The sequence below is a fragment of the Microcebus murinus genome, chromosome 18 (assembly GCF_040939455.1).
Source record: "Microcebus murinus isolate Inina chromosome 18, M.murinus_Inina_mat1.0, whole genome shotgun sequence".
In the NCBI taxonomy this organism is placed as follows: domain Eukaryota; kingdom Metazoa; phylum Chordata; class Mammalia; order Primates; family Cheirogaleidae; genus Microcebus; species Microcebus murinus.
Genome location: NC_134121.1, coordinates 12,726,070 through 12,751,398, shown reverse-complemented (window position 1 = coordinate 12,751,398; position 25,329 = coordinate 12,726,070). Strand labels below are relative to the sequence as shown.

The 25,329-nt window shown below is 41.8% G+C and overlaps 1 protein-coding gene and 1 long non-coding RNA gene across 2 annotated transcripts in view; one reads left to right on the top strand and one right to left on the bottom strand.

Moving 5' to 3' along the window:
- Positions 1-24,850, top strand: part of LOC142861914 (uncharacterized) — a 31,564-nt gene extending 6,714 nt beyond the window's left edge. Inside the window, exons 3-5 of the long non-coding RNA XR_012913018.1 lie at positions 3,858-3,964; positions 15,169-15,276; positions 24,692-24,850. This is a non-coding gene — a long non-coding RNA (uncharacterized LOC142861914). The remainder of the gene's footprint in view (positions 1-3,857; positions 3,965-15,168; positions 15,277-24,691) is intronic.
- On the bottom strand, positions 22,725-25,326 carry CYB5D1 (cytochrome b5 domain containing 1). The gene is made up of 4 exons (XM_012775943.2): positions 24,810-25,326; positions 24,633-24,709; positions 24,286-24,501; positions 22,725-23,713 (listed from the first exon to the last, which is right to left on the bottom strand). Exons 1-4 carry the CDS (start codon positions 24,967-24,969, stop codon positions 23,483-23,485), a joined length of 684 nt encoding a protein of 227 aa, XP_012631397.1. The 5' UTR covers positions 24,970-25,326; the 3' UTR covers positions 22,725-23,482.
- Between the last annotated feature and the right edge of the window lie 3 nt (positions 25,327-25,329).

Genomic DNA, 25,329 nt, shown 5'->3' with positions numbered 1-25,329 from the left:
AAACCCTTTCCCTAGAAATAAAAAGTATATACACAAAATATCACGTTTCTGTGGTGTTATGAATACCCTGAAGTCTGTGATCCCAGGTTCTAACTGTTATATAGGGAACCAGTAAGAATGAGTGATAGAGCATAGACGTACTCACGCAACAAGTAGATCAAAGGACTGAAAAAACAATCTATGCTTTTTCTACCCAAGGAGATGGTAAAGAAATTCCTAATTGTCTTTTGACATATGTAGGTTAATGATAATAATGAAAGGCATGTAAATGCTAAGCATATTCTAGACCTAATCACTATGTTTAGAAATGGAAGGTCATGTAAATCAGTGATTACCAAGTGGGTAAGTAAGGCTGCCACTTGTCATTTCCTGGGAAAGTCTGTCCTTTATTCTGACACTGTATTTCTTACATATTTTTTTCATGTACAATAAATATATAGTATACTATACTTATGTGTATATATGTATATAAGCTTATATTTCATATATTGTTATAAAGTATGTGTAATATCACATATGATTGTTCAAAATATATATACATATACATACCCACACATTATAATGTCAAAAATTTCCTTTCTATAAATGAGATAGATCTGTTTAGAAGAATGTCCATGCATAGATTTTAGAGAGAAAGAACAAGGAAATGACTTTTTATGCTTACTGTACAATCTGAAAATTTTTCAACATGTATTTCTTTTATAATTTTAAACATTTTTAATATCTTTTTTTTTGAGACAGAGTCTAGCTTTGTTGCCCAGGCTAGAGTGAGTGTCGTGGCATTAGCCTAGCTCGCAGCAACCTCAAACTCCTGGGCTCAAGCAATCCTGCTGCCTCAGCCTCCCGAGTAGCTGGGACTACAGGCATGCGCCACCATGCCTGGCTAATTTTTTCTATATATATTAGTTGGCCAATTAATTTCTTTCTATTTATAGTAGAGACAGGGGTCTCGCTCTTGCTCAGGCTGGTTTTGAACTTCTGACCTCAAGCAATCCGCCCACCTCGGCCTCCCAGAGTGCTAAGATAACAGGCGTGAGCCACCGCACCTGGCCGCATTTTTAATATCTTTTTATGTAAAAATAGTAATGAGTATATAGGTTTGAGTTTTGTTTTTGTTTTGAGACAGAGTCTCACTCTGTTGCCCAGGCTAGAGTGCTGTGGCATCAGCCTAGCTCACAGCAACAACCTCAAACTCCTGGGCTCAAGCAATCCTCCTGCCTCAGCCTTCCGAGTAGCTGGGACTACAGGCATGTGTGCCACCATGCCTAGCTAATTTTTATATATATTTTTTAGTTGGTCAATTAATTTCTTTCCCGTAGAGACGGGATCTCGCTCTTGCTCAGGCTGGTTTCAAACTCCTGACCTTGAGCAATCCACCCACCTCGGTCTCCCAGAGTGCTAGGTTTAATCTAGTTTTATAGGTCCAGAACTAGGACCTAGATATTGAAAGGTTTGTCTCAGATCAAGTTAGTAGTTAGGGACAGAACCAGGACTTGAACCTATATCTTTGAATATCCAGTCTAGTGTTGTTTCTGCTATAGACAACATGACTTCAAAATGGATTTTAAAGGCACTAATATGTGAAATTAATGGTCATATATATAGCTATTATTAACTATAACTATATCACAGAACTGACAAAGGCCAATTTAATTGTATCTATTACATTTCAAACCTTCCATGTTTTTTGACACAACGTTCCACTTTTTACCAGGTACTCTAGAGAAACAGTCATCACACTTGTGCATAAGGTAACATGGACAAAGATGTACATTACAACATTGTTTGTCATAGCAAAAAATTGGAAACACCCTAAATCTCCAACAGTAAGGAATAAACTATGCAATTAAGAAAAATGAGTTACATTCATAGGTATACATTGTAAGATTCTTTAATATATTGTTGAATGGAAAAAAGAAAGCTGCAAAACAATATATACATTATGATATCATTTAGTTTATTTATGTTTAAAGAAACTAAAAACAATACTATCTATTTCTATAGATATATTTATATGTGTATAAATGCCTTTAAAAATTCTGGAAGTATACATAACAAACTGGTAACAATGGTTACTTTTGGGAAAGAATAGTCAAGGGCGATTGTTAGCTTCATTGATAATTTTGAATTTTTACAATGACAAAGTATTTATTATTTGTGTAAATAAATTTAAGTAGCCTCATTGATCATATTAGCAAATGGAGCCAAATGGGATACAGTATGATTTCTCTAGAGAGGTCATTCCTTATTAACCTCTAGTTCTTTGAAGAGAAAAACATGTAAGCAAAGTATAATCAGTGGATGCAAATTCATAGAAATGGAAAGTAGATTAGTGGTTGCCTGGGTTGTGGTGAGAGAAGAATGGAAAGTGACTGTTAATGGGTATAGGGTTTCTTTTTGGGTGATTAAAATGTTCTGGAATTGTGGATAATGGTGATAGTTGCACAGCCTTGTGAATATATTAAAAATCCCTGAATTTTACACTTTAAAATAGTGAATGTTCTTAAGCAATTCTTTTTTTTTTTAATTTTTTTTGAGACAGAGTCTCACTCTGTTGCCCTAGCTAGAGTGCCTTGGTGTCAGCCTAGCTCACAGCAACCTCAAACTCCTGGGCTCAAGCAATCCTTCTGCCTCAGCCTCCCGAGTAGCTGGGACTACAGGCATGCGCCACCATGCCCGGCTAATTTTTTCTATATATTTTTAGTTGGTCAATTAATTTCTTTCAATTTTTAGTAGAGATGGGGTCTCGCTCTTGCTCAGGCTGCTTTCGAACTCCGAACTCCTGACCTTGAGTGATCCTCCCTCCTCGGCCTCCCAGAGTGCTAGGATTACAGGCATGAGCCACCGAGCCCAGCCCCTTAAGCAATTCTCGAACAAAAATAGAAGAAAGAAAGAAAAGTTTTTAATTAAAAAATAAAAATAAAAAATCAATAAAATGGTGAATGTTATGGTGTATGAATTATATTTCAATTCTTTTTTTTAAAAAAAAAGCACAAACCAAGAAAAGTATTGTATTTGGCAGTTGGTCACCTTTAAAGCTAGTTTTGGTAAGGAAGTTAAATAGTAATTAAAGAATGTGAGAAACCATTAAAATGTTACTTAGGAAGGTTTTTAATTTAAAAGTTTTTATCTATTATTGAAAACTATTTCATAGATTCAAAAGAATATATGTAACATACATCAACCACAAAGAATAATATTAAAATGAACACATGTATCATCTGGTTTATTAAATACAATATTATTAATATCTTTAAAAACTCATGTAGTCCTTCATATCCCTCTACATCCTCCCTTTCCCCCTAACCAGTATGTTGAATTTTGTGTTTATTATTTTCTTGCTTTTCCTTTGAGATTAGTTCCCTTTTCACCTGTAACTTCTTTTTTTTTTTTTTTTTTTTGAGACAGAGTCTCTCTTTCTTGCCTAGGCTAGAGTGAGTGCCGTGGCGACAGCCTAGCTCACAGCAACCTCAAACTCCTGGGTTCAAGCAATCCTCCTGCCTCAGCCTCCCGAGTAGCTGGGACTACAGGCACGAGCCACCATGCTCGGCTGATTTATATATATATATATATTAGTTGGCCAATTAATTTCTTTCTATTTTTATGGTAGAGATGGGGTCTCGCTCAGGCTGGTTTTGAACTCCTGACTTTGAGCAATCCGCCTGCCTCGGCCTCCCAGAGTGCTAGGATTACAGGCGTGAGCCACCAAGCCCGGCCTGTAACTTCTTAATTTTGAAAAATTTGAAATCTACAAAAAAGTTGAAAGAGTACAGTGAATACCCATATACTCTTTACCTAGGTTTGCTGATTATTAACTTTTTGCCACGTTGACAAAAGTTCTTTTTTCTTTGAGACAGGGTCTCACCCTGTCGCCCAGGCTAGAGTGCAGTGGTGTGATCATAGCTTGAACTCCTAGGCTCCGGTAATCCTCCTGCCTCAGCCTCGCAAGTAGCTGGGACTACAGGTATGTACCACCATGCTGGCTATTTTTTACATTTTTTGTAGAGATGGGTTCTCACTTTGTTGCACAGGCTGTTGCATAGCCTCAAGTAATCCTCCTGCCTCAGCTTCCCAAAGTGCTGGGATTTACAGGCATGAGCCACCGCACCTGGCCAACAAAAGTTCTTAATGGCATGAGCAAATGCTTATGATCTGATGTTAAGTGAATAAACAATATAAAATTACTATATATATGTGTAGCATAATCTAAGCCATGTAGGAAAATACTAGAAGGAAGTGATTAAAATGTTAATGTTGGTCTTTGTTGAGTGATAGTGTTAAGAGTGATTTTTGTTTTCTTCATTTTTATACTTCTCTACCTGGAATTTTCTGTTAAGAGCATGTGTTCTATAATGAAAGATAATACTAAGTTTAAAAAATTTATATGTGGGCCGGGCGCTGTGGCTCACGCCTGTAATCCTAGCTCTTGGGAGGCCGAGGCGGGCGGATTGCTCAAGGTCAGGAGTTCAAAACCAGCCTGAGCAAGAGCGAGACCCCGTCTCTACTATAAATAGAAAGAAATTAATTGGCCAACTGATATATATATAAAAAATTAGCTGGGCATGGTGGCGCATGCCTGTAGTCCCAGCTACCCGGGAGGCTGAGGCAGAAGGATCACTCGAGCCCAGGAGTTTGAGGTTGCTGTGAGCTAGGCTGTCGCCACGGCACTCACTCTAGCCTGGGCAACAAAGCGAGACTCTGTCTCAAAAAAAAAAAAAAAAAAAAAAAAAATTTATATGTGGAAAGAGATGGAGAATAGGAGACAGTGGGTATGAAACTTTTGGTCATGAAGTTTGATATCCCAAATAGATAGTTTAAAATTGTATAGAAAATAAGCCTGGCTCCTGAGATCTGAAAGGAAGGAAGGAAGGAAGGAAGGGAGGGAGGGAGGGAGGGAGGGAGGGAGGGAGGGAGGGAGGGGAAGGAAGGAAGGAAGGAAGGAAGGAAGGAAGGAAGGAAGGAAGGAAGGAAGGAAGGAAGGAAGGAAGGAAGGAAGGGAGGGGAAGGAAGGAAGGGAAAGGAAGGAAGGAAGGAGGGAAGGAAGGAAGGAAGGAAGGAAGGAAGGAAGGAAGGAAGGAAGGAAGGGAGGAAGGGAGGAAGGGAGGGAAAGAAAGAAAGGAAGGAAGGGAAAGAAAGGAAGGAAGGAAGGGAAAGAAAGGAAGGAAGGAAGGGAAAGAAAGGAAGGAAGGAAGGGAAAGAAAGGAAGGAAGGAAGGAAAAGAAAGGAAGGAAGGAAGGGAAAGGAAGGAAGGAAATGAAAGGAAGGAAGGAAGGAAATGGAAGGAAGGAAGGAAAAGAAAGGAAGGAAGGAAGGAAAAGAAAGGAAGGAAGGAAAAGAAAGGAAGGAAGGAAGGAAAAGAAAGGAAGGAAGGAAAAGAAAGGAAGGAAGGAAGGAAGGAAGGAAGGAAGGAAGGAAGGAAGGAAGGAAGGAAAAGAAAGGAAGGAAGGAAAAGGAAGGAAGGAAGGAGGGAGGGAGGGAGGAAGGAAGGAAGGAAGGAAGGAAGGAAGGAAGGAAGGAAGGAAAGAAAGAAAGAAAGAAAGAAAGAAAGAAAGAAAGAAAGAAAGAAAGAAAGAAAGAAAGAAAGAAAGAAAGAAAGAAAGAAAGCCAGCCAGCCAGCCAGCCAGCCAGCCAGCCAGCCTGGCAACAGATCACATACCTGAGAGAATCTAATTCTTTATCTCCAGGTTGCTTCCAGATTCCCCCATATTGTGTAAAAACCCCCTATTTCTTTAGGGCTGCTGCAATCTTATTGCATACTCCCTAAGTTCTCTTCCTCACTATCATCTGCTTACCTCCTGAAATTTCCCTCATTCATTGAAGACTGACACCTGGTTTAGTCCTGCCATCATCTTAAGTGACCTTAGGATCCACATGAATGATCCATTCATCATCCAGACCTCTTGGCCTTTTCCAGAGACCTTTCTCTCCATCCCACTTCTGTCACCCATCTCTGGACTTACCTCTTCTAAAATATTAATAATAAATCCAACCCTCACACACTTGGACCACACAACTTTCTATCGTAACTAGCTCTATAATTACTTTTACTCCACTATTCTAGGACCCATGTTACACTCTAATCCCTTAACTCCTAATTTTCTCCTCATCAGTTCCCCCCTGTCTTCACCTCTTTTCCTATCCAGCTTAAATTTCATGGTCTATCATTTCAACTACTCTCCTGCCACTGTCTTGGTGCCTTCCTTCCTGCAAATCCCCACCATTTGATCACTTTGGCTGTCTGTTTACACTCAGGATGCAAAGGACTACTGAAGAAAACACCATGACCATTCAGACCAGTGTTGCTGCTTAGAAATAGTTTGTCCTAGTCAACTTCCTTTCAGTTCTCCACAGTGACTTTTTCAAACCATCCTCAAATTCCTCAAAACCTCCTCCTCACACTAAAGTAGAAAATCCTTAATCCCAGCACTGGGAGGCCAAGGGGAGGATCACTTGAGGCCAGTGGTTTGAAGTTACCATGAGATGTGATTGCACCACTGCACTCTAGCCTGGGCAACAGAGTGAAATCCCATCTCAAAAAGAAAAAGACAAGAGGACCAGGCGTGGTGGCTCACGCCTGTAATCCTAGCACTCTGGGAGGCCAAGGTGGGCGGAATGCTCAAGGTCAGGAGTTCGAAACCAGCCGGAACAAGAGTGAGAACCCGTCTCTACTATAAATAAAAAGAAATTAATTGGCCAACTAAAAATCAGGCCAGGCGAGGTGGCTCACGTCTGTCATCCTAGCACTCTGGGAGGCCGAGGCGGGCGGATTGCTCAAGGTCAGGAGTTCGAAACCAGCCTGAGCGAGACCCCGTCTCTACCATAAAAATAGAAAGAAATTAATTGGCCAACTAATATATATAATATAAAAATCAGCCGGGCATGGTGGCTCGTGCCTGTAGTCCCAGCTACTCGGGAGGCTGAGGCAGGAGGATCGCTTGAGCCCAGGAGTTTGAGGTTGCTGTGAGCTAGGCTGACACCACGGCACTCATTCTAGCCTAGGCAAGAAAGCGAGACTCTGTCTCAAAAAAAAAAAATAATAATCAGCCAGGCATGGTGGCACATGCCTGTAGTCCCAGCTACTCAGGAGCCTGAGGAAGTAGGATTGCTTGAGCCCAGGAGTTTGAGGTTGCTGTGAGCTAGGCTGACGCCACGGCACTCACTCTAGCCTGGGCAACAAAGCGAAACTCTGTCTCAAAAAAAGAAAAGAGAAGAAAATATCTAAATCTACTTCCAGGAGATAGATCATCAGATGAGAACTCCCTTGAAATACTGACGCTATATTTCATATTTAACTATATCCTTGTTTGTCCTTTCCTCCTTCCCTCCCTTCTGTCTGAAGTTAATCCCCACACTTGGGCTCTTGCTGTCACCCCTGCCACCTTCTCTAGGACTAATGGTTACCAGTGATCCTCTAACTCAATCCTTTATCTCCCATTCTACTTGCTCTTTCACAACCATGTTTAAATGTGCTCAGATCTCCTTGTCTTCAAAACAAATACTTTGGACCCCATTAGCTACCACCCTACTTCTCTAGCTCCATTCACAGCCAAGCTTCTTATTTTTTTTTTTTTCTTTTTCAAAAGTCAAAAGGTCAGTAAGCTTCTTTATTTTTGAGACAGAGTCTCGCTTTGTTGCCCAGGCTAGAGTGAGTGCCGTGGCGTCAGCTTAGCTCACAGCAACCTCAAACTCCTGGGCTCAAGCAATGGTTCTGCCTCAGCCTCCCGAGTAGCTGGGACTACAGGCATGCGCCACCATGCCCGGCTAATTTTTTCTATATATATTAGTTGGCCAATTAATTTCTTTCTATTTATAGTAGAGACGGGGTCTCGCTCTTGCTCAGGCTGGTTTTGAACTCCTGACCTTGAGCAATCCACCCTCCTCGGCCTCCCAGAGAGCTAGGATTACAGGTGTGAGCCACCATGCCCAGCCGAAAGAGTATTGATAAATGAAAAACTGGGAAAATATAAAAGGTGCATCCTTATCATTTACTAAAATGGCTTAAGGTAAATTAAACAGTAACATTAAAAATAAAAATTCTTAATTCTGACAAAAAAATAATTTAAAACAACTAGAACACCATGTAAGTGAATGTGAATATTTTACTAGTCTTGGGGGTGAAAAAGGCCATAGCATACAATGAACATCAACCATAAAGGAAAATACTGATAGATTTAACTCAATAAAACTAAATTTTACTATGTAAGAAAACATCATAAAGTTAAAAGACTAACCAAGAAAATATTTGTACCATTTATGACAAACCATTCACTCAATAAATACTGTTTGCTGTAACAGAGCTTGGAGATAACAGAAACTACTCTAGGTCTTTTAAGCAGAAAGAGATTTTATCATGAAACTAGGTCTTAAAAATTTGTTGGAGGGAGCAGAGAAGCACTGAATTCCAGGCTTCCAGAGTGAAAACATTGCAGAAGTGACCCACCAGAGATCTACTTCATATCTCTGCTATGATCAGAAAGCTGCTGGGGCCAGGTGCTGGCTCCAGGATGACTTTTACATCGTATAATAACAGGATTAAGGGGAGTAGAAAGGAAGATAGCAACCTAGTGTTTGTATTCTTAATGAAATAAAGGTATCATAGAGGCTGGGTCCAGTGGCTCACGCCTGTAATTCTAATACTTTGGGAAACCAAGGTGGGAGAATCAGTTGAGGCCAAGAGTTTGAGACTAGTCTGGGCAACATAGTGAGACCTTGTCTCTAAAAAAATAAGAAAAATTAGCCAGGAGTGGTGTCGCACTCCTATAGTCCCAGCTACTCAGGAGGGTGAGGCAGGAAAATCACTTGAGCTCAGGAGTTCAAGGCTGCAGTGAGCTATGGTTATGCCACTGCACTCTAGCCTGAGTAACAATGAGACCTTGTCTCTTTACAAAAAAAAAGTCATAGAAATCAACAACTAAAAGACCAAGAGAGAAAATCAATACAAAAATAAATAATTATATGTGCAAAAAATGGACAGTAAGATGATGATTGCTAAGTTTTATTGAATTTTAGTCTGTGTTCAGATACTATCTTAATTACTGAATATATATTAACTCACTTATTGCTTCCAATAACTTATAAAGTAGAAACTATAATAATGTTCATTTTACAGATAAGGAAAAAACGAAGGTAAAGGGAGGTTAAGTAGCTTGCCTAAGGTCTATTGAGCCATTGAGAGGTGGAACAAGCATTTATACCCAAATTCATGGACTGGGGTGAACCTAAAGAGAAAAAGAGAAAGTTGGATGATGTGATGACTCAAATATTGGGGTGCCATTGTTAAAATCATAGGAATTGGGACAGAAGCTGGCTTTTAGAGGGCATAATGAGTTTGTTTCTAGATGTGCTTAGCTTGTTATGATGGTATGATATTTTACAAATAACTCAATTTCAATAGTTCTCTGTATCTCCAGTACCTAATGAAGACCTGAAAGGATTTAATCTAGTCTGCTCATCCTTCTATTGCTGCCTTTTAGCTAAATCTTCTCCCTTGCCCTCACTGGATAAAGGGATACCTTAATAAGAAGGAGAAAGGTTTAGCTCAAAATTGTTGTCTTTGCCTTCTGCAAGTTTTTTTAGATTTGCTTTGATTGACCACTATGATGTAAGCTGAACACCCCTATACAAAATGGCAAAAAACATTTTTTTCCCTTTTGACACTGCTTTTTAACAATTTCTTAATAGTTTTTTGTTGGCTGGCCAGCTACATAGAAATTCCTTGCTTTTCATCTGTTGTCAAACCCCAGTTGTGCCAGCTGAATTACCCTGAAACCTTAGGATAAACTATCTTTCAAGTTATAGATTTGTCGTGGTAAATGCTAACTCAAGCTGGCTTCCTCCGGCCCCTCCAGTTACTCTTGAGCCCTTTCACCATCTAGCTCTCTGTATTGGAGAATCATTTTGGTTTCAGACTAAACAAGATATAATTAATAAATTAAAACCAAAGCATTTTATAAGATCCTATATTCTCAAACTGTATAACTCCTAAAACATAGTCTAGAGCCAATAACAAAGTTATCCACTTCCTCCATTAGAGAAAGAGTTTGAGCTTTGGTGTCAGAGAGGTAGCACCTGGAATCCAACCTCTGCCACATACTGACTTTGACCCAGAGCAAGCTACTTATCCCTCCAGTCTCAGCTCCTTTATCTGTAAAATGGGGATATTAATACCTACCTCAAAGAGTTATAGTGAGGGTTAAGTGAGCTAAATTACATAAAGTACTGGTTATAATAAAACACTTGATAATTGGTAGGTGTTATTCTAAACAATCAAGTTTACTATTAGCCATTTCTCACTTCGGAGAGATTCATTTAAGATTACTGCAAGATTAGAGGATTCAAAACTTGACTTATGAATAGCACATTAAACTGAAGGAGCAAAGGACTGACTTTGTTTCCTCTTGCTCCTAATAATTGGTACCATTTCCTCGCTTTCCATCACTTTGTATGAATAAGCTCAACTCTAACATGATATGAAACAAACCACATTTTACTTGACTCAGATATTTCTCCTAATGGAGGCATAAACACTATTATTGTTAGGTTGGAAACTGAATGTTAGTCACAGGTATAGGTCTACTAATTTTCTATCATGACAGAAGTTACCTGGATGCTGAATAATGCCAAATCTGAAAGTCCTGATATAAGTTCATTATTAAATAAAAAAGTAGCTATTACAAGAAATGGGAAAGAAAACTAAAATTTTTGAGTGCCTTTTCCAAGGTACTTTTACAGTGCTGGGCATTTTCCCATACCTTATCTGATTTACTCTTCTCAACAACATTATAAAGTGTCATCTATTTAGGATGACCATGTCCTGGGTTATGCCTATCATCCTTACTGTCATCTTACTTTCTGTAATCCCTATTTTATGGTTGAAAAAACAGAATCTAAAGGAAAGTAAGTATTCTGTGCATGGTTGCAAAGCCAGAACACACTCCTTCTACAGTTAGATTTCTTCTAAGAATATCCCATGCATACCTCATCCAACTATAGCCTGGCTTCTCTAACAAATTCACCATTGACCTGCTGTTTGTTAAATCCATGGACACTCAAGCCATCATCTTTTTTTTTTCCTTCTTTTTTTTTTTCTTTTTAGAGACAGGGTCTCACTCTGTTGCTCAGGCTGGAGTGTAGTGGTATAATCATAGCTCACTGCAGCCTGGAACTCCTGGGCTAAAGTGATCCTCCTGCCTCAGCCTCTCAAGTAGTTGGGACTGCAGGTATGTACTATTGTGCCTGGCTATTTAAAAAAAATTTTTTTTTCTTTTTTTTTAGGTAAGTTTTTTTGTTTTGTTTTGTTTTTGAGACAGAGTCTTGCTTTGTTGCCTGGGCTGGCATGCTGTGGCGTCAGCCTAGCTCACAGCAACCTCAAACTCCTGGGCTCAAGTAATCCTTCTGCCTCAGCCTCCCAAGTAGCTGAGACTACAGGCATGTGCCACCATGTCCGGCTAATTTTTTCTATATATATTTTTAGTTGTCCAGCTCGTTTCTTTCTTTCTTTCTTTCTTTTTTTTTTTGAGACAGAGTCTTGCTTTGTTGCCCAGGCTAGAGTGAGTGCCGTTCCGTCAGCCTAGCTCACAGCAACCTCAAACTCCTGGGCTCAAGCAATCCTTCTGCCTCAGCCTCCCGAGTAGCTGGGACTACAGGCATGTGCCACCATGCCTGGCTAATTTTTTCTATATATATTAGTTGGCCAATTAATTTCTTTCTATTTATAGTAGAGACGGGGTCTCGCTCATGCTCAGGCTGGTTTTGAACTCCTGACCTCAAGCAATCCGCCCACCTCAGCCTCCCAGAGTGCTAGGATTACAGGCGTGAGCCACCATGCCCGCCCATTTCTTTCTATTTTTAGTAGAGATGGAGTCTCGCTCTTGCTCAGGCTGGTCTTGAACTCCTGACCTTGAGCGATCCTTCCACCTCGGCCTCCCAGAGTGCCAGGATTACAGGTGTGAGCCACCACACCTGGCCAATTTTTAAAAATTTTTTTTGTAGAGATGGAGTCTCGCTCTGTTGCCCAGGCTGGTCCCAAACTCCTAGCCTCAAGTGACCCTCAAGTCATCATCTTATTTGATCTCTGTGCAACATCTCACACTGTTTACCACTCCCTTATATATTGTTCTTCCCAGGCCCTCTGCTTGGATCACACTTCACTCTCAAGGTGATATCATCCTTGACTTTGATTGCAGTTACTATCTGCCAATAAGTCCCACACCTGTAACTTTAGCCCAGAGCTCTCTTACAGGATCTAGTCCTATATATCCAATAAGGTCTGGACATGTATCTTTGCATGCCCCAAAGTTACTTCATACAGCTACTAAAAATTCATCATCTTCCTCCCCAAATTATTCTTCCAGCAGTCTCGTTTTTGTCAGTGGACTCACCATTCTGTCACTCCAGCCAGACACTTGGGTGTCATCCTGACTCCTTCCTCTACCTCAGACCTTTTCCTAACAAATTATCAAGTCATGCAATTTTCCTTTAATTTCAGTCCACCTTCTCTGATCTCCACTGTCACCAACCTAGTTCCAGTCCATGTATGTCCTGGACTGCTGCAATACATCAGTCTCTCTGTCTCCACTTTCCCCCACTCCATTCCATCCTTTCTTGATGTGTACTCACCTTTTTAAAATGAAAATCTGATCATGTAATTCTCCCTATAGAACCCTTAACCTTGAATTGTACACTTTAAAAGGGTGAATTTGCCGGGCGCGGTGGCTCACGCCTGTAATCCTAGCACTCTGGGAGACTGAGGCGGGCGGATTGCTTGAGGTCAGGAGTTCGAAACCAGCCTGAGCAAGAGCGAGACCCCGTTTCTACTATAAATAGAAAGAAATTAATTGGCCAACTAATACATATAGAAAAAAAAAATTAGCCGGGCATGGTGGCACATGCCTGTAGTCCCAGCTACTTGGGAGGCTGAGGCAGCAGGATCGCTTGAGCCCAGGAGTTTGAGGTTGCTGTGAGCTAGGCTGCCGCCATGGCACTCACTCTAGCCTGGTCAACAAAGTGAGACTCTGTCTCAAAAAAATAAAAAAAAATAAAAGGGTGAATTTTATGGTATGTGAATTATATCTCAATTTAAAAAAAAACTTAACCTGGTTTACAAAGCCTCTTGTGATTTGGTCTGGCCTCAACATCTCTCATCGCCTGCCCTCTCCCTGCCTCCCATCTCTTCTTAGCTCTACCATGCAGCAGTTCCTTCTGCTCCTGAGCTTTCCACACTGTGATCTCTAACATTTGCACATGCTATTTATTCTCTGAAGGAAGCATTCTCTTCTCCACCTATCCCCTTATCCTTTTCCTCCTCTTTAATTGGCTAACTCCTCTTTGTCTTCAGATCTTAGCTTGAGCTTATACTTCCCCAGAAAGCCTGATTCCTCTGGACTGGGTTAGGTGGTCCTAATGTGTGTTCCTGAGGCATTTCATACTTAGCTATTTCATAGCATTTATCACAATATAGTTGTTCATTCTATGAATATTTACTGAGTAACTGCTCTGGGCTGGGCACTGGGCTAGATGCTGGATATTTAGTGGCAAATAAGAGATGTGGTCCCTGTACTTATGGGGGTTACAATCTAAGAATGGAAGAAGATGGACATTAAACAGTAAGTTACACTAAATACTATAATTTTGATGTTTCAGAGCACCCTGAGAGGGTGTGACATGAGACTTGACATAATTGGAGCTATCAGGAAGACATCTCTTACAAAGTGACATTTTAGCAACTTTAAGGAGCAGGATTTGGCCAAATGAAGAGGGGAGGGTGGGGTGTTACATGCAGAGAAACAGCATGTGAGAAGGCTCTGACAGAAAGGAGCTTGAGGGAGTTTCAGAAACTGGAAGGCCAATGTGGGAGACAAAGAAGAGCCTGGAAGAGCCAAATCTTACCTTGTGGACCATGGTGAGGGTTTTTTACTTCACCTTAAGAGAAGTAGGATACCTTCAAAGACTTTGAATAGGGGAATTTTAAAAACTTCCTTTGGGGCTGGGTGCAGTGGCTCACACCTATAATCCTAGCACTCTGGGAGGCTGAGGCGGGAGGATCCCTCGAGCTCAGGAGTTTGAGACCAGCCTGAGCTAGAGCAAGACCCTGTCTCTATTAAAAACAGAAAAAATTAGCTGGACGTGGTGGCAAGTGCCTATAGTCCCAGCTACTCAAGTGGTTTGGGCAGGATTACCTGAGCCCAGATTGCCCGAGCCCAGGAGTTTGAGGTTGCTGTGAGCTATGATGACACCACTGTACTCTAGCCAGGGTGACAGAGTAAGACTCTGCCTCAAAAAACAAACAAACAAACAAACAAACAAAAACAACAACTCCCCTTGGCTGCTGTATAAATGTGAAAACAGGATGACAAGAGGCTCACATACTTCTCTGAATCTCCCACTAAGCTATAAGTTCCTTGAGGGCAAACATTGTGTCTTACTAATTTTTATATCCACAGAATCCAGTACTGTGCCTGACAGATGCTCGGTATCATTTTAATGAATTGAATAAATAGATGATGGGGCCAAGATTCCAACTTAGGTTTTCAAGAGAGGCTCAGCTCACGTATTAACACCCTATCTCCCCTACACACAATCCTTCAAAAACCACCACTCCTTCCCACCCTAGACTGGGTTGGGTATCCCTCCTTTACCCCAAATGCATTGGTGGTAGATTGCATTTTCCAAAAATGGCCACAATAATAACTCACATTCCAACTATTCTTACAGTGTAACAATGATACTTTTCCCACTGAGAGGTGAGGTCTAGTTCCCTCCCCTTGGATTTTTTTTTTTTTTTTTTTTTTTTTTTTTGAGACAGAGTCTCGCTTTGTTGTCCAGGCTAGAGTGAGTGCCGTGGCGTCAGCCTAGCTCACAGCAACCTCAAACTCCTGGGCTTGAGTGATCCTTCTGCCTCAGCCTCCCGAGTAGCTGGGACTACAGGCATGCGCTACCATGCCCGGCTAATTTTTTATATATATCAGTTGGCCAATTAATTTCTTTCTATTTATAGTAGAGACGGGGTCTCGCTCTTGCTCAGGCTGGTTTTGAACTCCTGACCTTGAGCAATCCGCCCGCCTCGGCCTCCCAAGAGCTAGGATTACAGGCGTGAGCCACAGCGCCCGGCCTCCTCCCCTTGGATTTGAGACTAGTTCATATGACTCAGCTTCCTCTTGGTTCTCTTAGGAAGCTCACTCTTGGAACCCAGCCACCATGCTGTGAGAAAGCCTAAACTGTCCTGTGTAGAGGCTCATATGGAGAAGAACTGATAGCCAGCATCAAATTGCCAGCCATGTAAGTGAGCCATCTTTAAAAGTGGATCCCCCAGATCCCAGCAGTCTACCCCAGTTCACACCTTTTGGAGTAGAAATGAGCTATCCCCACTGAACCCTACCCATATTGCAGATTCATTAGCAAAATAAGCAGTAACTAGAATAGCCTCCTGTGTTCGACATGCAGGGAAGTGGTACAACTCCGTGGTTAAGTTGGTGGGCTATGATTACCTTGGTTCAAAGCCCTGCTCTGCTATTTATTAGTTGGATGTCTTTTGACAAGGTACTTAACCTGTCTGTGCTTCAATATCATTTTTTCAGTGTAAATGAAAATAGTACCTACATCTTAAGTTTGTTGGGAGGATTAATGCAGGTAAATGCAGATCTGCAAGTAATACAGATCAATCATGATCATCTCCTCAGACAAGCCTCTGGATCGTTTGACCATTGTTTTTTCATGTGATTCTGGTTTTTGTCTTTATAGTACTTTCACTATATGAATATGTATATGTATGTGTATATATACAGGTTGAGCATCCCTAATCTGAAAATCTGAAATCCAAAACTTTTTGAGTTCTGACATGACACCACAAGTAGAAAATTCTACACATAGGTACTTAAGCTGGGTGCAGTGGCTCATGCCTCTAAACCTAGCATTTTGGGAGGCCAAGGCAGGAGGATCACTGAGACTAGGAGTTCCAGACCAGCCTGGACAAAATAGCGAGACCCTATCCCTTAAACAAACAAACAAATAAATAAAAATTAGTCGGGCATGGTGGAATACACCTGTAGTCCTAGCTACTAGTGAGGCTGAGATGGGAGGGCAACTTGAGCCCAGGATTTCAAGACTGCAAAGAGCTATGTTCCAGCCACTGCACCCTAGCCTGGGTGAAAGAAAGAGACCCTGTCTCCAAAACACCCAGCCACATACACATACACCACAAACTTTGTTTCATGCACAAAATTATTTAAAATATTGTATAAAATTACCTTCACCCTATGTGTATAAGGTATATATGAAACATAAATAAATTTCATATTTGTACTTGGGTCCCATCCCCAAGATATCTCATTATGTATATACATATATTCCAAAATCCAAAAAAATTGGAAATCAGAAACACTCTGGTCCCAGGCATTTTGGATGAGGGCTACTCAACCTGTAGATATTTATATATGCATATATATGTATGTATGTATAGTGTAATATTTAGTACTATCTGAAGTGATCTTGTCTCCTTGTTTATTATTTATCTCACAAGAGTGTAAGCCCTAGTAAGGTAAGAACTTCTGTCTCATTCACTTCTGTATCCCCGGTACCTAGAACAGTTACCTTGCACAAAGTGCTTAATAACTTTTTAAATGAATTTCACAAAGAGTTTAGTAAGTTTTTTTGTTGTTGTTAATGAATGGATGAATAGTACTCTTCACACTGTTTGTTGTTAGCTTCTACCCAGTATCCATTCTCTACTTGCAAGGTAGTAGACCTTGCTTTTGTTTTGGATGTCAATATAGAATAATCACTGTCTCAAACTCCTTTATAGCTAAGGGTCATTATGTGATGTAGTTCCTATCAATGAAATGTAGTCAAAGGTGGGCTAATGATGTGTGGGAAAATTTTTGCTGTCTTGATAAATATACAGCCCTTTCTTCCATCCCCTTTTTCCTCCTTCCTGCCTGTAATACAGGCTAGAAGTAGAGCAGCCAAAAAGTTGATAATCATGAAGACAAAAATGAGGAAGCAAGAAACCCCTGAGACATTGATGGTCTAGTGAAGTCACCATTACACTAACTCCCAACCTCTTACTATGTGAATAAAATTGACCCCTTGTAGTTAAGCTTCAACAACCAGGTTTCTGTTACATGCAGCCAAATACATTATCAACTGATACACTATGATGGGATAATATCTGCCCCCCCAGGCTGATCATTAAGGGTAATTTTACATGTGTATATATTTCATCTTCCTTATTACTCTATGGGATAGGATTGAAAGAATTTGTCAGCACAAATTTCACTATCCAGATCTCTTCAAATAGTGACAGTGACAGTGATCAGCTAGCAGGGGACACCACATTATCTAAATCTACTTGGCTCTTGAGTTTACACAGATTTCAAATAGTGAGGGTTACACATTCATTCCTGAAGCAAACATTTATTTATTGCCATTGTATGCCAGGCATTATATGGCTATTGGGAATACAAAGATGATTTCATCAGATGATTGAAGCTGGGTGCCCAAGTACCCACTAAGCTCTCAAAGAGCAGTAGCTGAGTTGCTTCCAGTAAGGGAAAGACTTAATTCTAGAATTTTTCTCTACCATATTGTTCCTCCTATCAACCTTCTTTATCCCCGTCTTCACTTTAATGGTCTCACTTGACTTACTCATTCACCAGCTTTTTTGTTTTTAGTACTTCCTGTGCGCCTAACATACCTAGTACTTGGGCTGTATATCTGTTTGTATTTTGAATCCCTAACTTTTGGACCTCGAAGATAAAGATCATTCAGGCTTCAAATTCTTTGTGCTTTCTTACAACTAAACCATGTGCTTCTACTGATCCATCATAAAGTGGCTATTCTCCCAATATCAACACATCTGTGTGGTCTCCCTAAACTCAACTGGGGGGCTAAGATGCATTAACCTTATTCTGATGTCAGATTGGATGTTAAGAGTGCCAAGTCCAAATGATGGATCCCCTCACTCATTTCCAGTGCACAGCCAGATCAAAACTTGGTTCAGGAACTGCAAACTAGTACAACCTCTATGGAAAGTAGTATGGAGCTACCTCAGAGAACTAACAGCAGACCTACCATTTGATCCAGCCATCCCACTACCCAAAGGAAAAAAAAGACATCAGAGGCCAGGTGTGGTGGCTCACACCTGTAATCCTAGCACTCTGGGAGGCTGAGGCAGGCAGATTGCTTGAGGTCAGGAGTTCCAAACCAGCCTGAGCGAGACCCTGTCTCTATTAAAAATAGAAATTAATTGACCAACTAAAAATATATATACAAAAAATTAGCCGAGCATAGTGGCACATGCCTGTAGTCCCAGCTACTCAGGAGGCTGAAGCAGTAGGATCATTTGAGCCCAGGAGATTGAGGTTGCTGTGAGCTAGGCTGATGCCACTCACTCTAACCTGGGCAACAAAGTGAGACTCTTTCTCAAAAAAAAAAAGAGAAATCTGCACTCAAATGTTTACAGCAGCACAATTCACAATCACAAAGATGTGGAAACAAACCCAAGTGCCTATGAATACATGAGTGGATTAACAAAATGTGGTATATATATACCACGGAGTACTACTCAGCCATAAAAAAAGTGATAGGCTGGGCGTGGTGGTTCACGCCTGTAATCCTAGCACTCTGGGAGGCTGAGGAGGGAGGATCGCACAAGGTCAGGAGGTCAAAACCAGCCTGAGCAACAGTGAGACCCCGTCTCTACTAAAAATAGAAGAAATTAATATATTGGCCAACTAAAAATATATAGAAAAAATTAGCCGGACATGGTGGCGCATGCCTGTAGTCCCAGCTACTCGGGAGGTTGAGACAGGAGGATCGCTTGAGCCCAGGAGTTTGAGGTTGCTGTGAGCTAGGCTGACGCCACAGCACTCTAGCCCAGGCAACAGAGTGAGACTCTGTCTCAAAAAAAAAAGACAAACTATTTATTGTATTATACTGGATGGAGCTGGAGCTGGAGCCCATTCTTCTAAGTGAAGTATACACAAATGGAAAAACAAACACCACATGTACTCACCATTAAATTGGTACTAATTGATCAACACTAATGTGCACATATGGGAATTAACATTCATAGGGTGTCGGGCAGGGGAGGAAGGAGGGAATGGGTAAATCCACACTTAACAGATGCTGTGTGTGCTGTCTGGGGGATGGACACGCTTGTTGGGCAGTGCAAAGGCAATGTATGTAAGCAAAGTGTTTGTATCACCATAATACTCTGAAATTTAAAAAAAAAAAAAAAACTTGGTACAGTAGTAAAACACTTCAGACTAGTCATAAACTTTGCCCCCCCGGGGTTAAAGCTTTAGGAATTTTTGCCACAGGAACACCGCAGGTGTAACACAGATTGAGGCAGACCATTGAGAAAGGTGCCAGGAATCCTGGGACCACACTGTATTGTCTCTTTTGATATTTACTTTTGAGGTTCTTTAAATTATTATCTGTGTCTGTGTATACTATTTCAGGGGCAGAGGATGGGCTGTTTTGAGAATCTGGTGGAAATTATAGCACCTTTCTTTAAAATGGTATACATTTACACACACACACAGTATTTAGAAACAGTTTCACGATGCCCAGGTTAATTGTCCACCTGTGAGTTACCATGAGTTTAGAAACTTTTTCTATACCATAATTTAGTCTTTTATCATGTATATTTTTATTTACCTTTCATGTGTACATGTTTTATCCCAATGAGCAAGCAACCTTCCTTCAAAGAACCTTGCCCCAGTGATGTGTGTATGTAAGGACCTTGGCTTGTGGGAAATATTTGCCAGTTGAGTCCTTCAAGGCTGCTGTGGTTTACTGAGGACAGGCAGCCTTCCTTTCAACACTCCATCCTCCTCCCCACCACTTTCCAACACAAAGGAGAGCACTATAAGGGTACTTGGACCCAAGAGTCATGTTCTGTTTACTTTCTAGGTATTAGGTTGACACATTATTTACATATTCCTCCTGCAAATACCCACTCTTGTATATTTAGAGAACAAGGCAGTGCCTAGTGGAAAGCTTTATACAAAAAAAATTTTTTTTAAATCATCAAGATGTAGTAATAAAAGAATGCATTCTATTATCTCAAAAATTTGTAATGTCTTTATTCCTTCCTCAGCTGTGTACCTTGCCCCATACACACCCACACGTGTACTCAGGACCCCCTTTTGTCCTATCCCATGAGTTACTTTGAAAACTGTACTCCTTTCCTTGTGTGTGCTCGTGGAAAAATGAAAGCAGGAATAAACCTAATGTTAATAGAATGGTGGCCATGTGGCTTTTCCTTTTTTTCTGATCCTACCCTCCCTCCTATAAATCTCAAAGGGCCACCTTCAATCTTAACTTTGGAATTTGGAAGGGCTTAACCTCCTCCAGCCTCCTCTTCGTGACTTCATAGGTGATTACGGCCACCTGGTGGCCATATGGGGAAATGACGGATTGCCCCTCCAAAAATCTGGTGACAATCTCTATGGAGTAATTTTTTGTCTTGGATCTGAGAAGCAAGGAGAAAGAAACCTATGGATAGAGGCTACAGCATAGGAACCAGACATCCTATTTCTTGGTACTGCCTTGCCTTTCAGGACACAACGTCCCACCCACTAGTTATTATAGACAAGTTCACTAAACATATAAGTTCATTCAATCGAAATTTATTGAGTCATGGGCAATATATGTAACCTTAACACTTGTACCCCCATAATATGCTAAAATAAAAAAAAAATTATTGAGCAACAACTGTGTGCCCTGCAGTAGGAATACAGCAGTAGACAAAACGGACAAGATCTCTGCCCTCATGAGCTTATGGTCTAGCAGTCAGCCAGGCAATTAAATCCATAATTTCACAATTGTAATAAGAACTCTGAAATATGCTTGGTGCTAAGAGAAGATTTAACAGTCTTAACCTATACTCAGAAATCATAGACGGCCTCCCTGAGGAAGAAATATTTCAATGAGCTAGGTGGAAAGTGGAAGGAAGAGTGCTGTAAGCAGAGAGAGCCTGTAAAGGCTCTGAGGCAAGAAGACATTTAATTAATTGAAAGCCAGCCAGTGTGCCTGAGGCATGGGGAACTAGGAGGAGTGTTGCTGGAGATATGCAAGGTAGGCAGGGCCTGGTTTATACAAGGTCTTTGAATTTAGGACTTTATTCCAAAAGCAACTGTGAGCCACTGAAGAGTCTGAGGCAGGAGAGTTAGATGTTTCAGTTTGTTTTCAGAGATCACTCTGACTTAAGCATATGGAGGGCAGGAGTGGAAATATGAAGACAGGTCAGGAAGTTTCCATAGCAATCTAAACAAGAAGTGATGGTGACTTGGAGAAAAGAAGATGGGTTCTAGACATATTTAGGAGAAAATCTACTTGATAGTGACTGGGTGTGTGAAGGAACATGTTTCTGACAAGAGGTATTGAAGTAGGAGACTCCTCAATAGGAATAGGGACAGGTTTGGGCAGAATGAGCACATCCCATAGGCACAGGTCCTGAGGCTGTGGCTAGAGGAAGAGTCTAGCATAGCTTTGGTTCACCAATAGTTTAGGGTGTAATTGAGCAAACAAGATACACATAAAATAATTGTAGAGTTGATTAAAGATCAGAATGATTGATTCAGATAATAATGAACTCCTACATTCCAGGGGACTAGATGTAAGCCCTTAGTCTCACAGTGAATTCAGATACTGTTGAAGCCAGTAGGCGTGTCCTCACCTTTGTTCGTGCCTCTTATAGTCAGCCCCTCAGAAAACTCCTATGTAGCCCACCTGCTGTTTCACAGGGGCCACTTTTCCCTACATTGAGCCCTGGTGCCCCCTGCCATGAAGATGCACTAAACTCTCCCTGAATCTTTTTTGCTTGCTGCTGCCAGGAAGTTCACCTGTTATTCTCAATTCCCCTCCCCTCCTTAGGTTAAAGGGGACCAAGTCTAGCCATTACCCCCATGGTTGCTCTCTGTTGGACACCACAAGAGTTTCCTGACTTATTTAGCTCTTCTCTTTATATTATTCCCTGTCAAGCCCCCTCTTTTGGAGTCACCATCTTGCAGAGTCAATTCTATCTTCCTCAGCTTCCCTAATGGCAAGACCCAATGTGAAATAGTGTTTCCTTTTTGCTCCTGTACCAAATTCACAGGCCATCTCCCCACTCTAGTTTTTCCTGGAGTCAGTAAATATCCAACTCTTTGCCTCAAAAAAGTCAGAAGAGAAATTTTACCATGGGATTAATAAGGTAGTAGCCTCAATAGCTACTGCTTAGATGACACTTAGCCTTCCCTGCCTTGCCTTTGCCACTGGAGAACTCTGCTAACTCTCTTCCAAAGACAGTAACTGCTGACTACACAGCAGACCTACAGTTCCCATTGTGCAAGGAGTCTAGAACAAACCCACATCCCAAATACTTGGTCTGAGAGCAGTAGTTACAAATATTAACACGAGATTAGACATTGGCATAGTCCCTCTATATTGAAAAGTACATAGACTGTGGAATTGGGCAGACTTGGATTTGTATCCTGCTTCTGGTGATTACTAACTGATGTGCCTTTGTGCTATTAAACTTTTCTAAGTTTCAAAGAACTTATCTGTAAAGTAATGGTAATGATATTCATCTTATGGGGTAGTTGTCTTAGGGTATGTATATAAAGCATCTAGCATAACATCTGCCCTGAATTATCTGACAACCATTCATTTACTTTCTTTCCCTTGGGTTTCAGCTGCCAAACACTCTTGTAGAAGATAAGCCAGATTTATTTATTTACTCATTTATTTTTTTTTTTTTTTGAGACAGAGTCTCACTCTGTCACTTGGGCTAGAGTACCATGGCATCAGCCTAGCTCACAGCAACCTCAAACTTCTGGGCTCAATCGATCCTGCTGCTTCAGCCTCCCTAGTAGCTGGGACTACAGGCATGCACCACCATGCTTGGCTAATTTTTCTGTTTTTAGTAGAGACGGGGTCTCACTCTTGCTCAGGCTGGTCTCAAACTCCTGACCTCAAGTGATCCTCTTGCCTCAGCCTCCTAAGAGTACTAGGATTACAGGCCTTGTAAGCCACCACGCTTGATCCCATAAGCCAGTTTTATGTGGTCAATGATAGACATCTACTATTCCTCTCTTTGTAAATCCCCTCTTCCTGCAGCCATCCCATTTCCATCATTGCCAAAAAAGTTCTTCAACCCATCATCCCTGTAGGATTTTTCTTTCTCTTACTATCAAACGGCTCTGCCTGAGCTCTGACTATCTTCTTCTATATCTCCCTAATCCAAGATACTTCATCTTGTATCAATCCTAAAAATTAATTCATTTCTAGCATTCTTCCTAAGTTTCTCAGAGCAAATTGTAGTGGAGCTGGGGAATAGGACCTTTATACATCAGAAGAGCATGGGAACCACAGGCAAATTCACAGAGGGGAATGAAGGTCTAGGTCCAGATACCCCCTACCCCCACCTCTTTTCCTCAGGGCACAGAAAAAGCCATACTCAAAATATGCTTTAAATATATATGAGCATACATCTCCTTTCCTATAGTTCTGTGAGGTCATCATTGAAATACAGCAGTATTGCAGGTGTGTGGAGTGCACCATCCATATTGAGAAAGTCAAATTCTTCCTCCTCATCCCGGATCCCATTCTCTTCTAGGGTATGATCCATGTTCAGGTTCTTCCCTTCATATTTCCATGTGTAGCTGGCAGCATGTGCGTTATAGGGGAGATACCGGTGTAGGATTTCCCACATTGACTCCAGGGTCCCCACCTGTAGAACACAGAAGGACCCCACCCACAGAATTCTGGATGAAGTGTGTGTACACACACACACACACACACACACACACACACACACAGCAAAGGCCAGTAGCCCACAATATGATAGAGCCAAGATCAGAGCACCTACTTTGGCAGATAGCAACTGCAGGCACTTTACGGTCCCAGAAATAAAGTTGAAGCTTCAGCATGCAATTAATGGGCTCCAAAGTCCTACCTATCTTAATGGCAGCCACTTCTAACAAACAGGTCAACTGCTCCCTTGTTATATCCCTGCGATAGAGTACAGTAATAAGAGAACCCCACTGCTATCCAAAAGAACTTCCAAGGACCACTATGGCTAAGATGCATGAACTGCTGCCGTGGGCTTATAAAAGAATCTCTTATACCCCTACGTCCCAGACACTCCTAGAATTCACAACCCTGAGGACCTAGGTGGTCTGCTTTGCCTCAATATAAGGGACAGAAAATACAGCTTCCACCGGTTAATGGCAAAATTGATAGCCTGGAGGTTAGCTGGGATTCCCAGTTACCCGTAACCTACCCTCAGGCACTGGTTCTTACCTCCAGTTTGTGCTCCTGTGACGTGAGCGTATTAATGATGCGGATGGTCCGGGTCTTGGCCGACAGCCGCCCCACCTCGTAATACCCCTGCCACCAGGGCTTCCCGAAATCATTGGCCCAGTCCGAACGGGGCAGCTGAGGCGGAACGTGCACAAAGCGGCCCCGCGGGGTGCAGTACCTCAGACAGCCAGTCAGCGGATCTATGTGCTTACGGATCTTTAAAGCAGGGTTTGGGGAATAGGGGTCGGAGCAGTTACTATTTCAGGCTCTGGCTAGCCCCCGCTTTTGCTCCCCATCCCTGCTCTCCAGTGCCTCTACCCACAACCCCAGGTTCCAGCAGAACTCACATCTTTGGTCTTAGGATCAAACCAGTGGCTGATGTCCTGACCTGCAACTTCCACGATAGGTTTCAGCAGCACATTCCCTGGGGAGGAGCAGCCACCGTCAGTGCCGATGCCGACCACTCAAGAACCAGGCACCTCCCACATACACACTCCAGCCCTGGCCCAACGTGTGGTCCTTACCCTTATATTCCTCTGCCAGTGGCGTTAGGTCGTACACGTGTCCCAGGTAAGACACCCAGAGGTCTTCGGGTTGGTTATGTTGGGCAACCTCTGCCGGCGTGAAATAGCGACGCTGGAAATACTCAAACTCTGGCCCAGCCACTAGACCCCGGCGCAGCATGGCTCTTGCTCTGTCAGTCACCAGCTCCCTTAGTAGCTTCCTCGCTCCTCTGCATACACTCACTACTACCTCCGCCCTCTCTTGCAGCAGCTAAGGGGAGCGCGTTTACCCGCTGACATGGAAACCATTGTCTTTTTCCGGCCACTGGCCACTGAAATTAAACACTATGCGGGTGAGGAGGGGCTAGGGCTGCGCGTGCTCTTGGGAAACGTAGTCTGATTCGGCATCTGGCACATAAGTATCAAGTAACTGAGTTACATCCTCAGAAGTTCGGGGCGGGGAACGAACACGCTCCGTTTTAATTCAGTGGCCTGGGATACATAGGATATATCTCCCGAGGCAGAAAAACAAGGTGAGGGG

What these genes read in the sequence shown, in the direction of transcription:
- CYB5D1 (XM_012775943.2), bottom strand. Translation starts at nt 24,969, where the DNA reads ATGCTGCGCCGGGGTCTAGTGGCTGGGCCAGAGTTTGAGTATTTCCAG. An exon ending in ACTGGCAGAGGAATATAAGG is followed by an intron (nt 24,710 to 24,809) that starts GTAAGGACCACA and finishes GCTCCTCCCCAG; the next exon opens with GGAATGTGCTGCTGAAACCT. An exon ending in CACAGGAGCACAAACTGGAG is followed by an intron (nt 23,714 to 24,285) that starts GTAAGAACCAGT and finishes TGTGTTCTACAG; the next exon opens with GTGGGGACCCTGGAGTCAAT.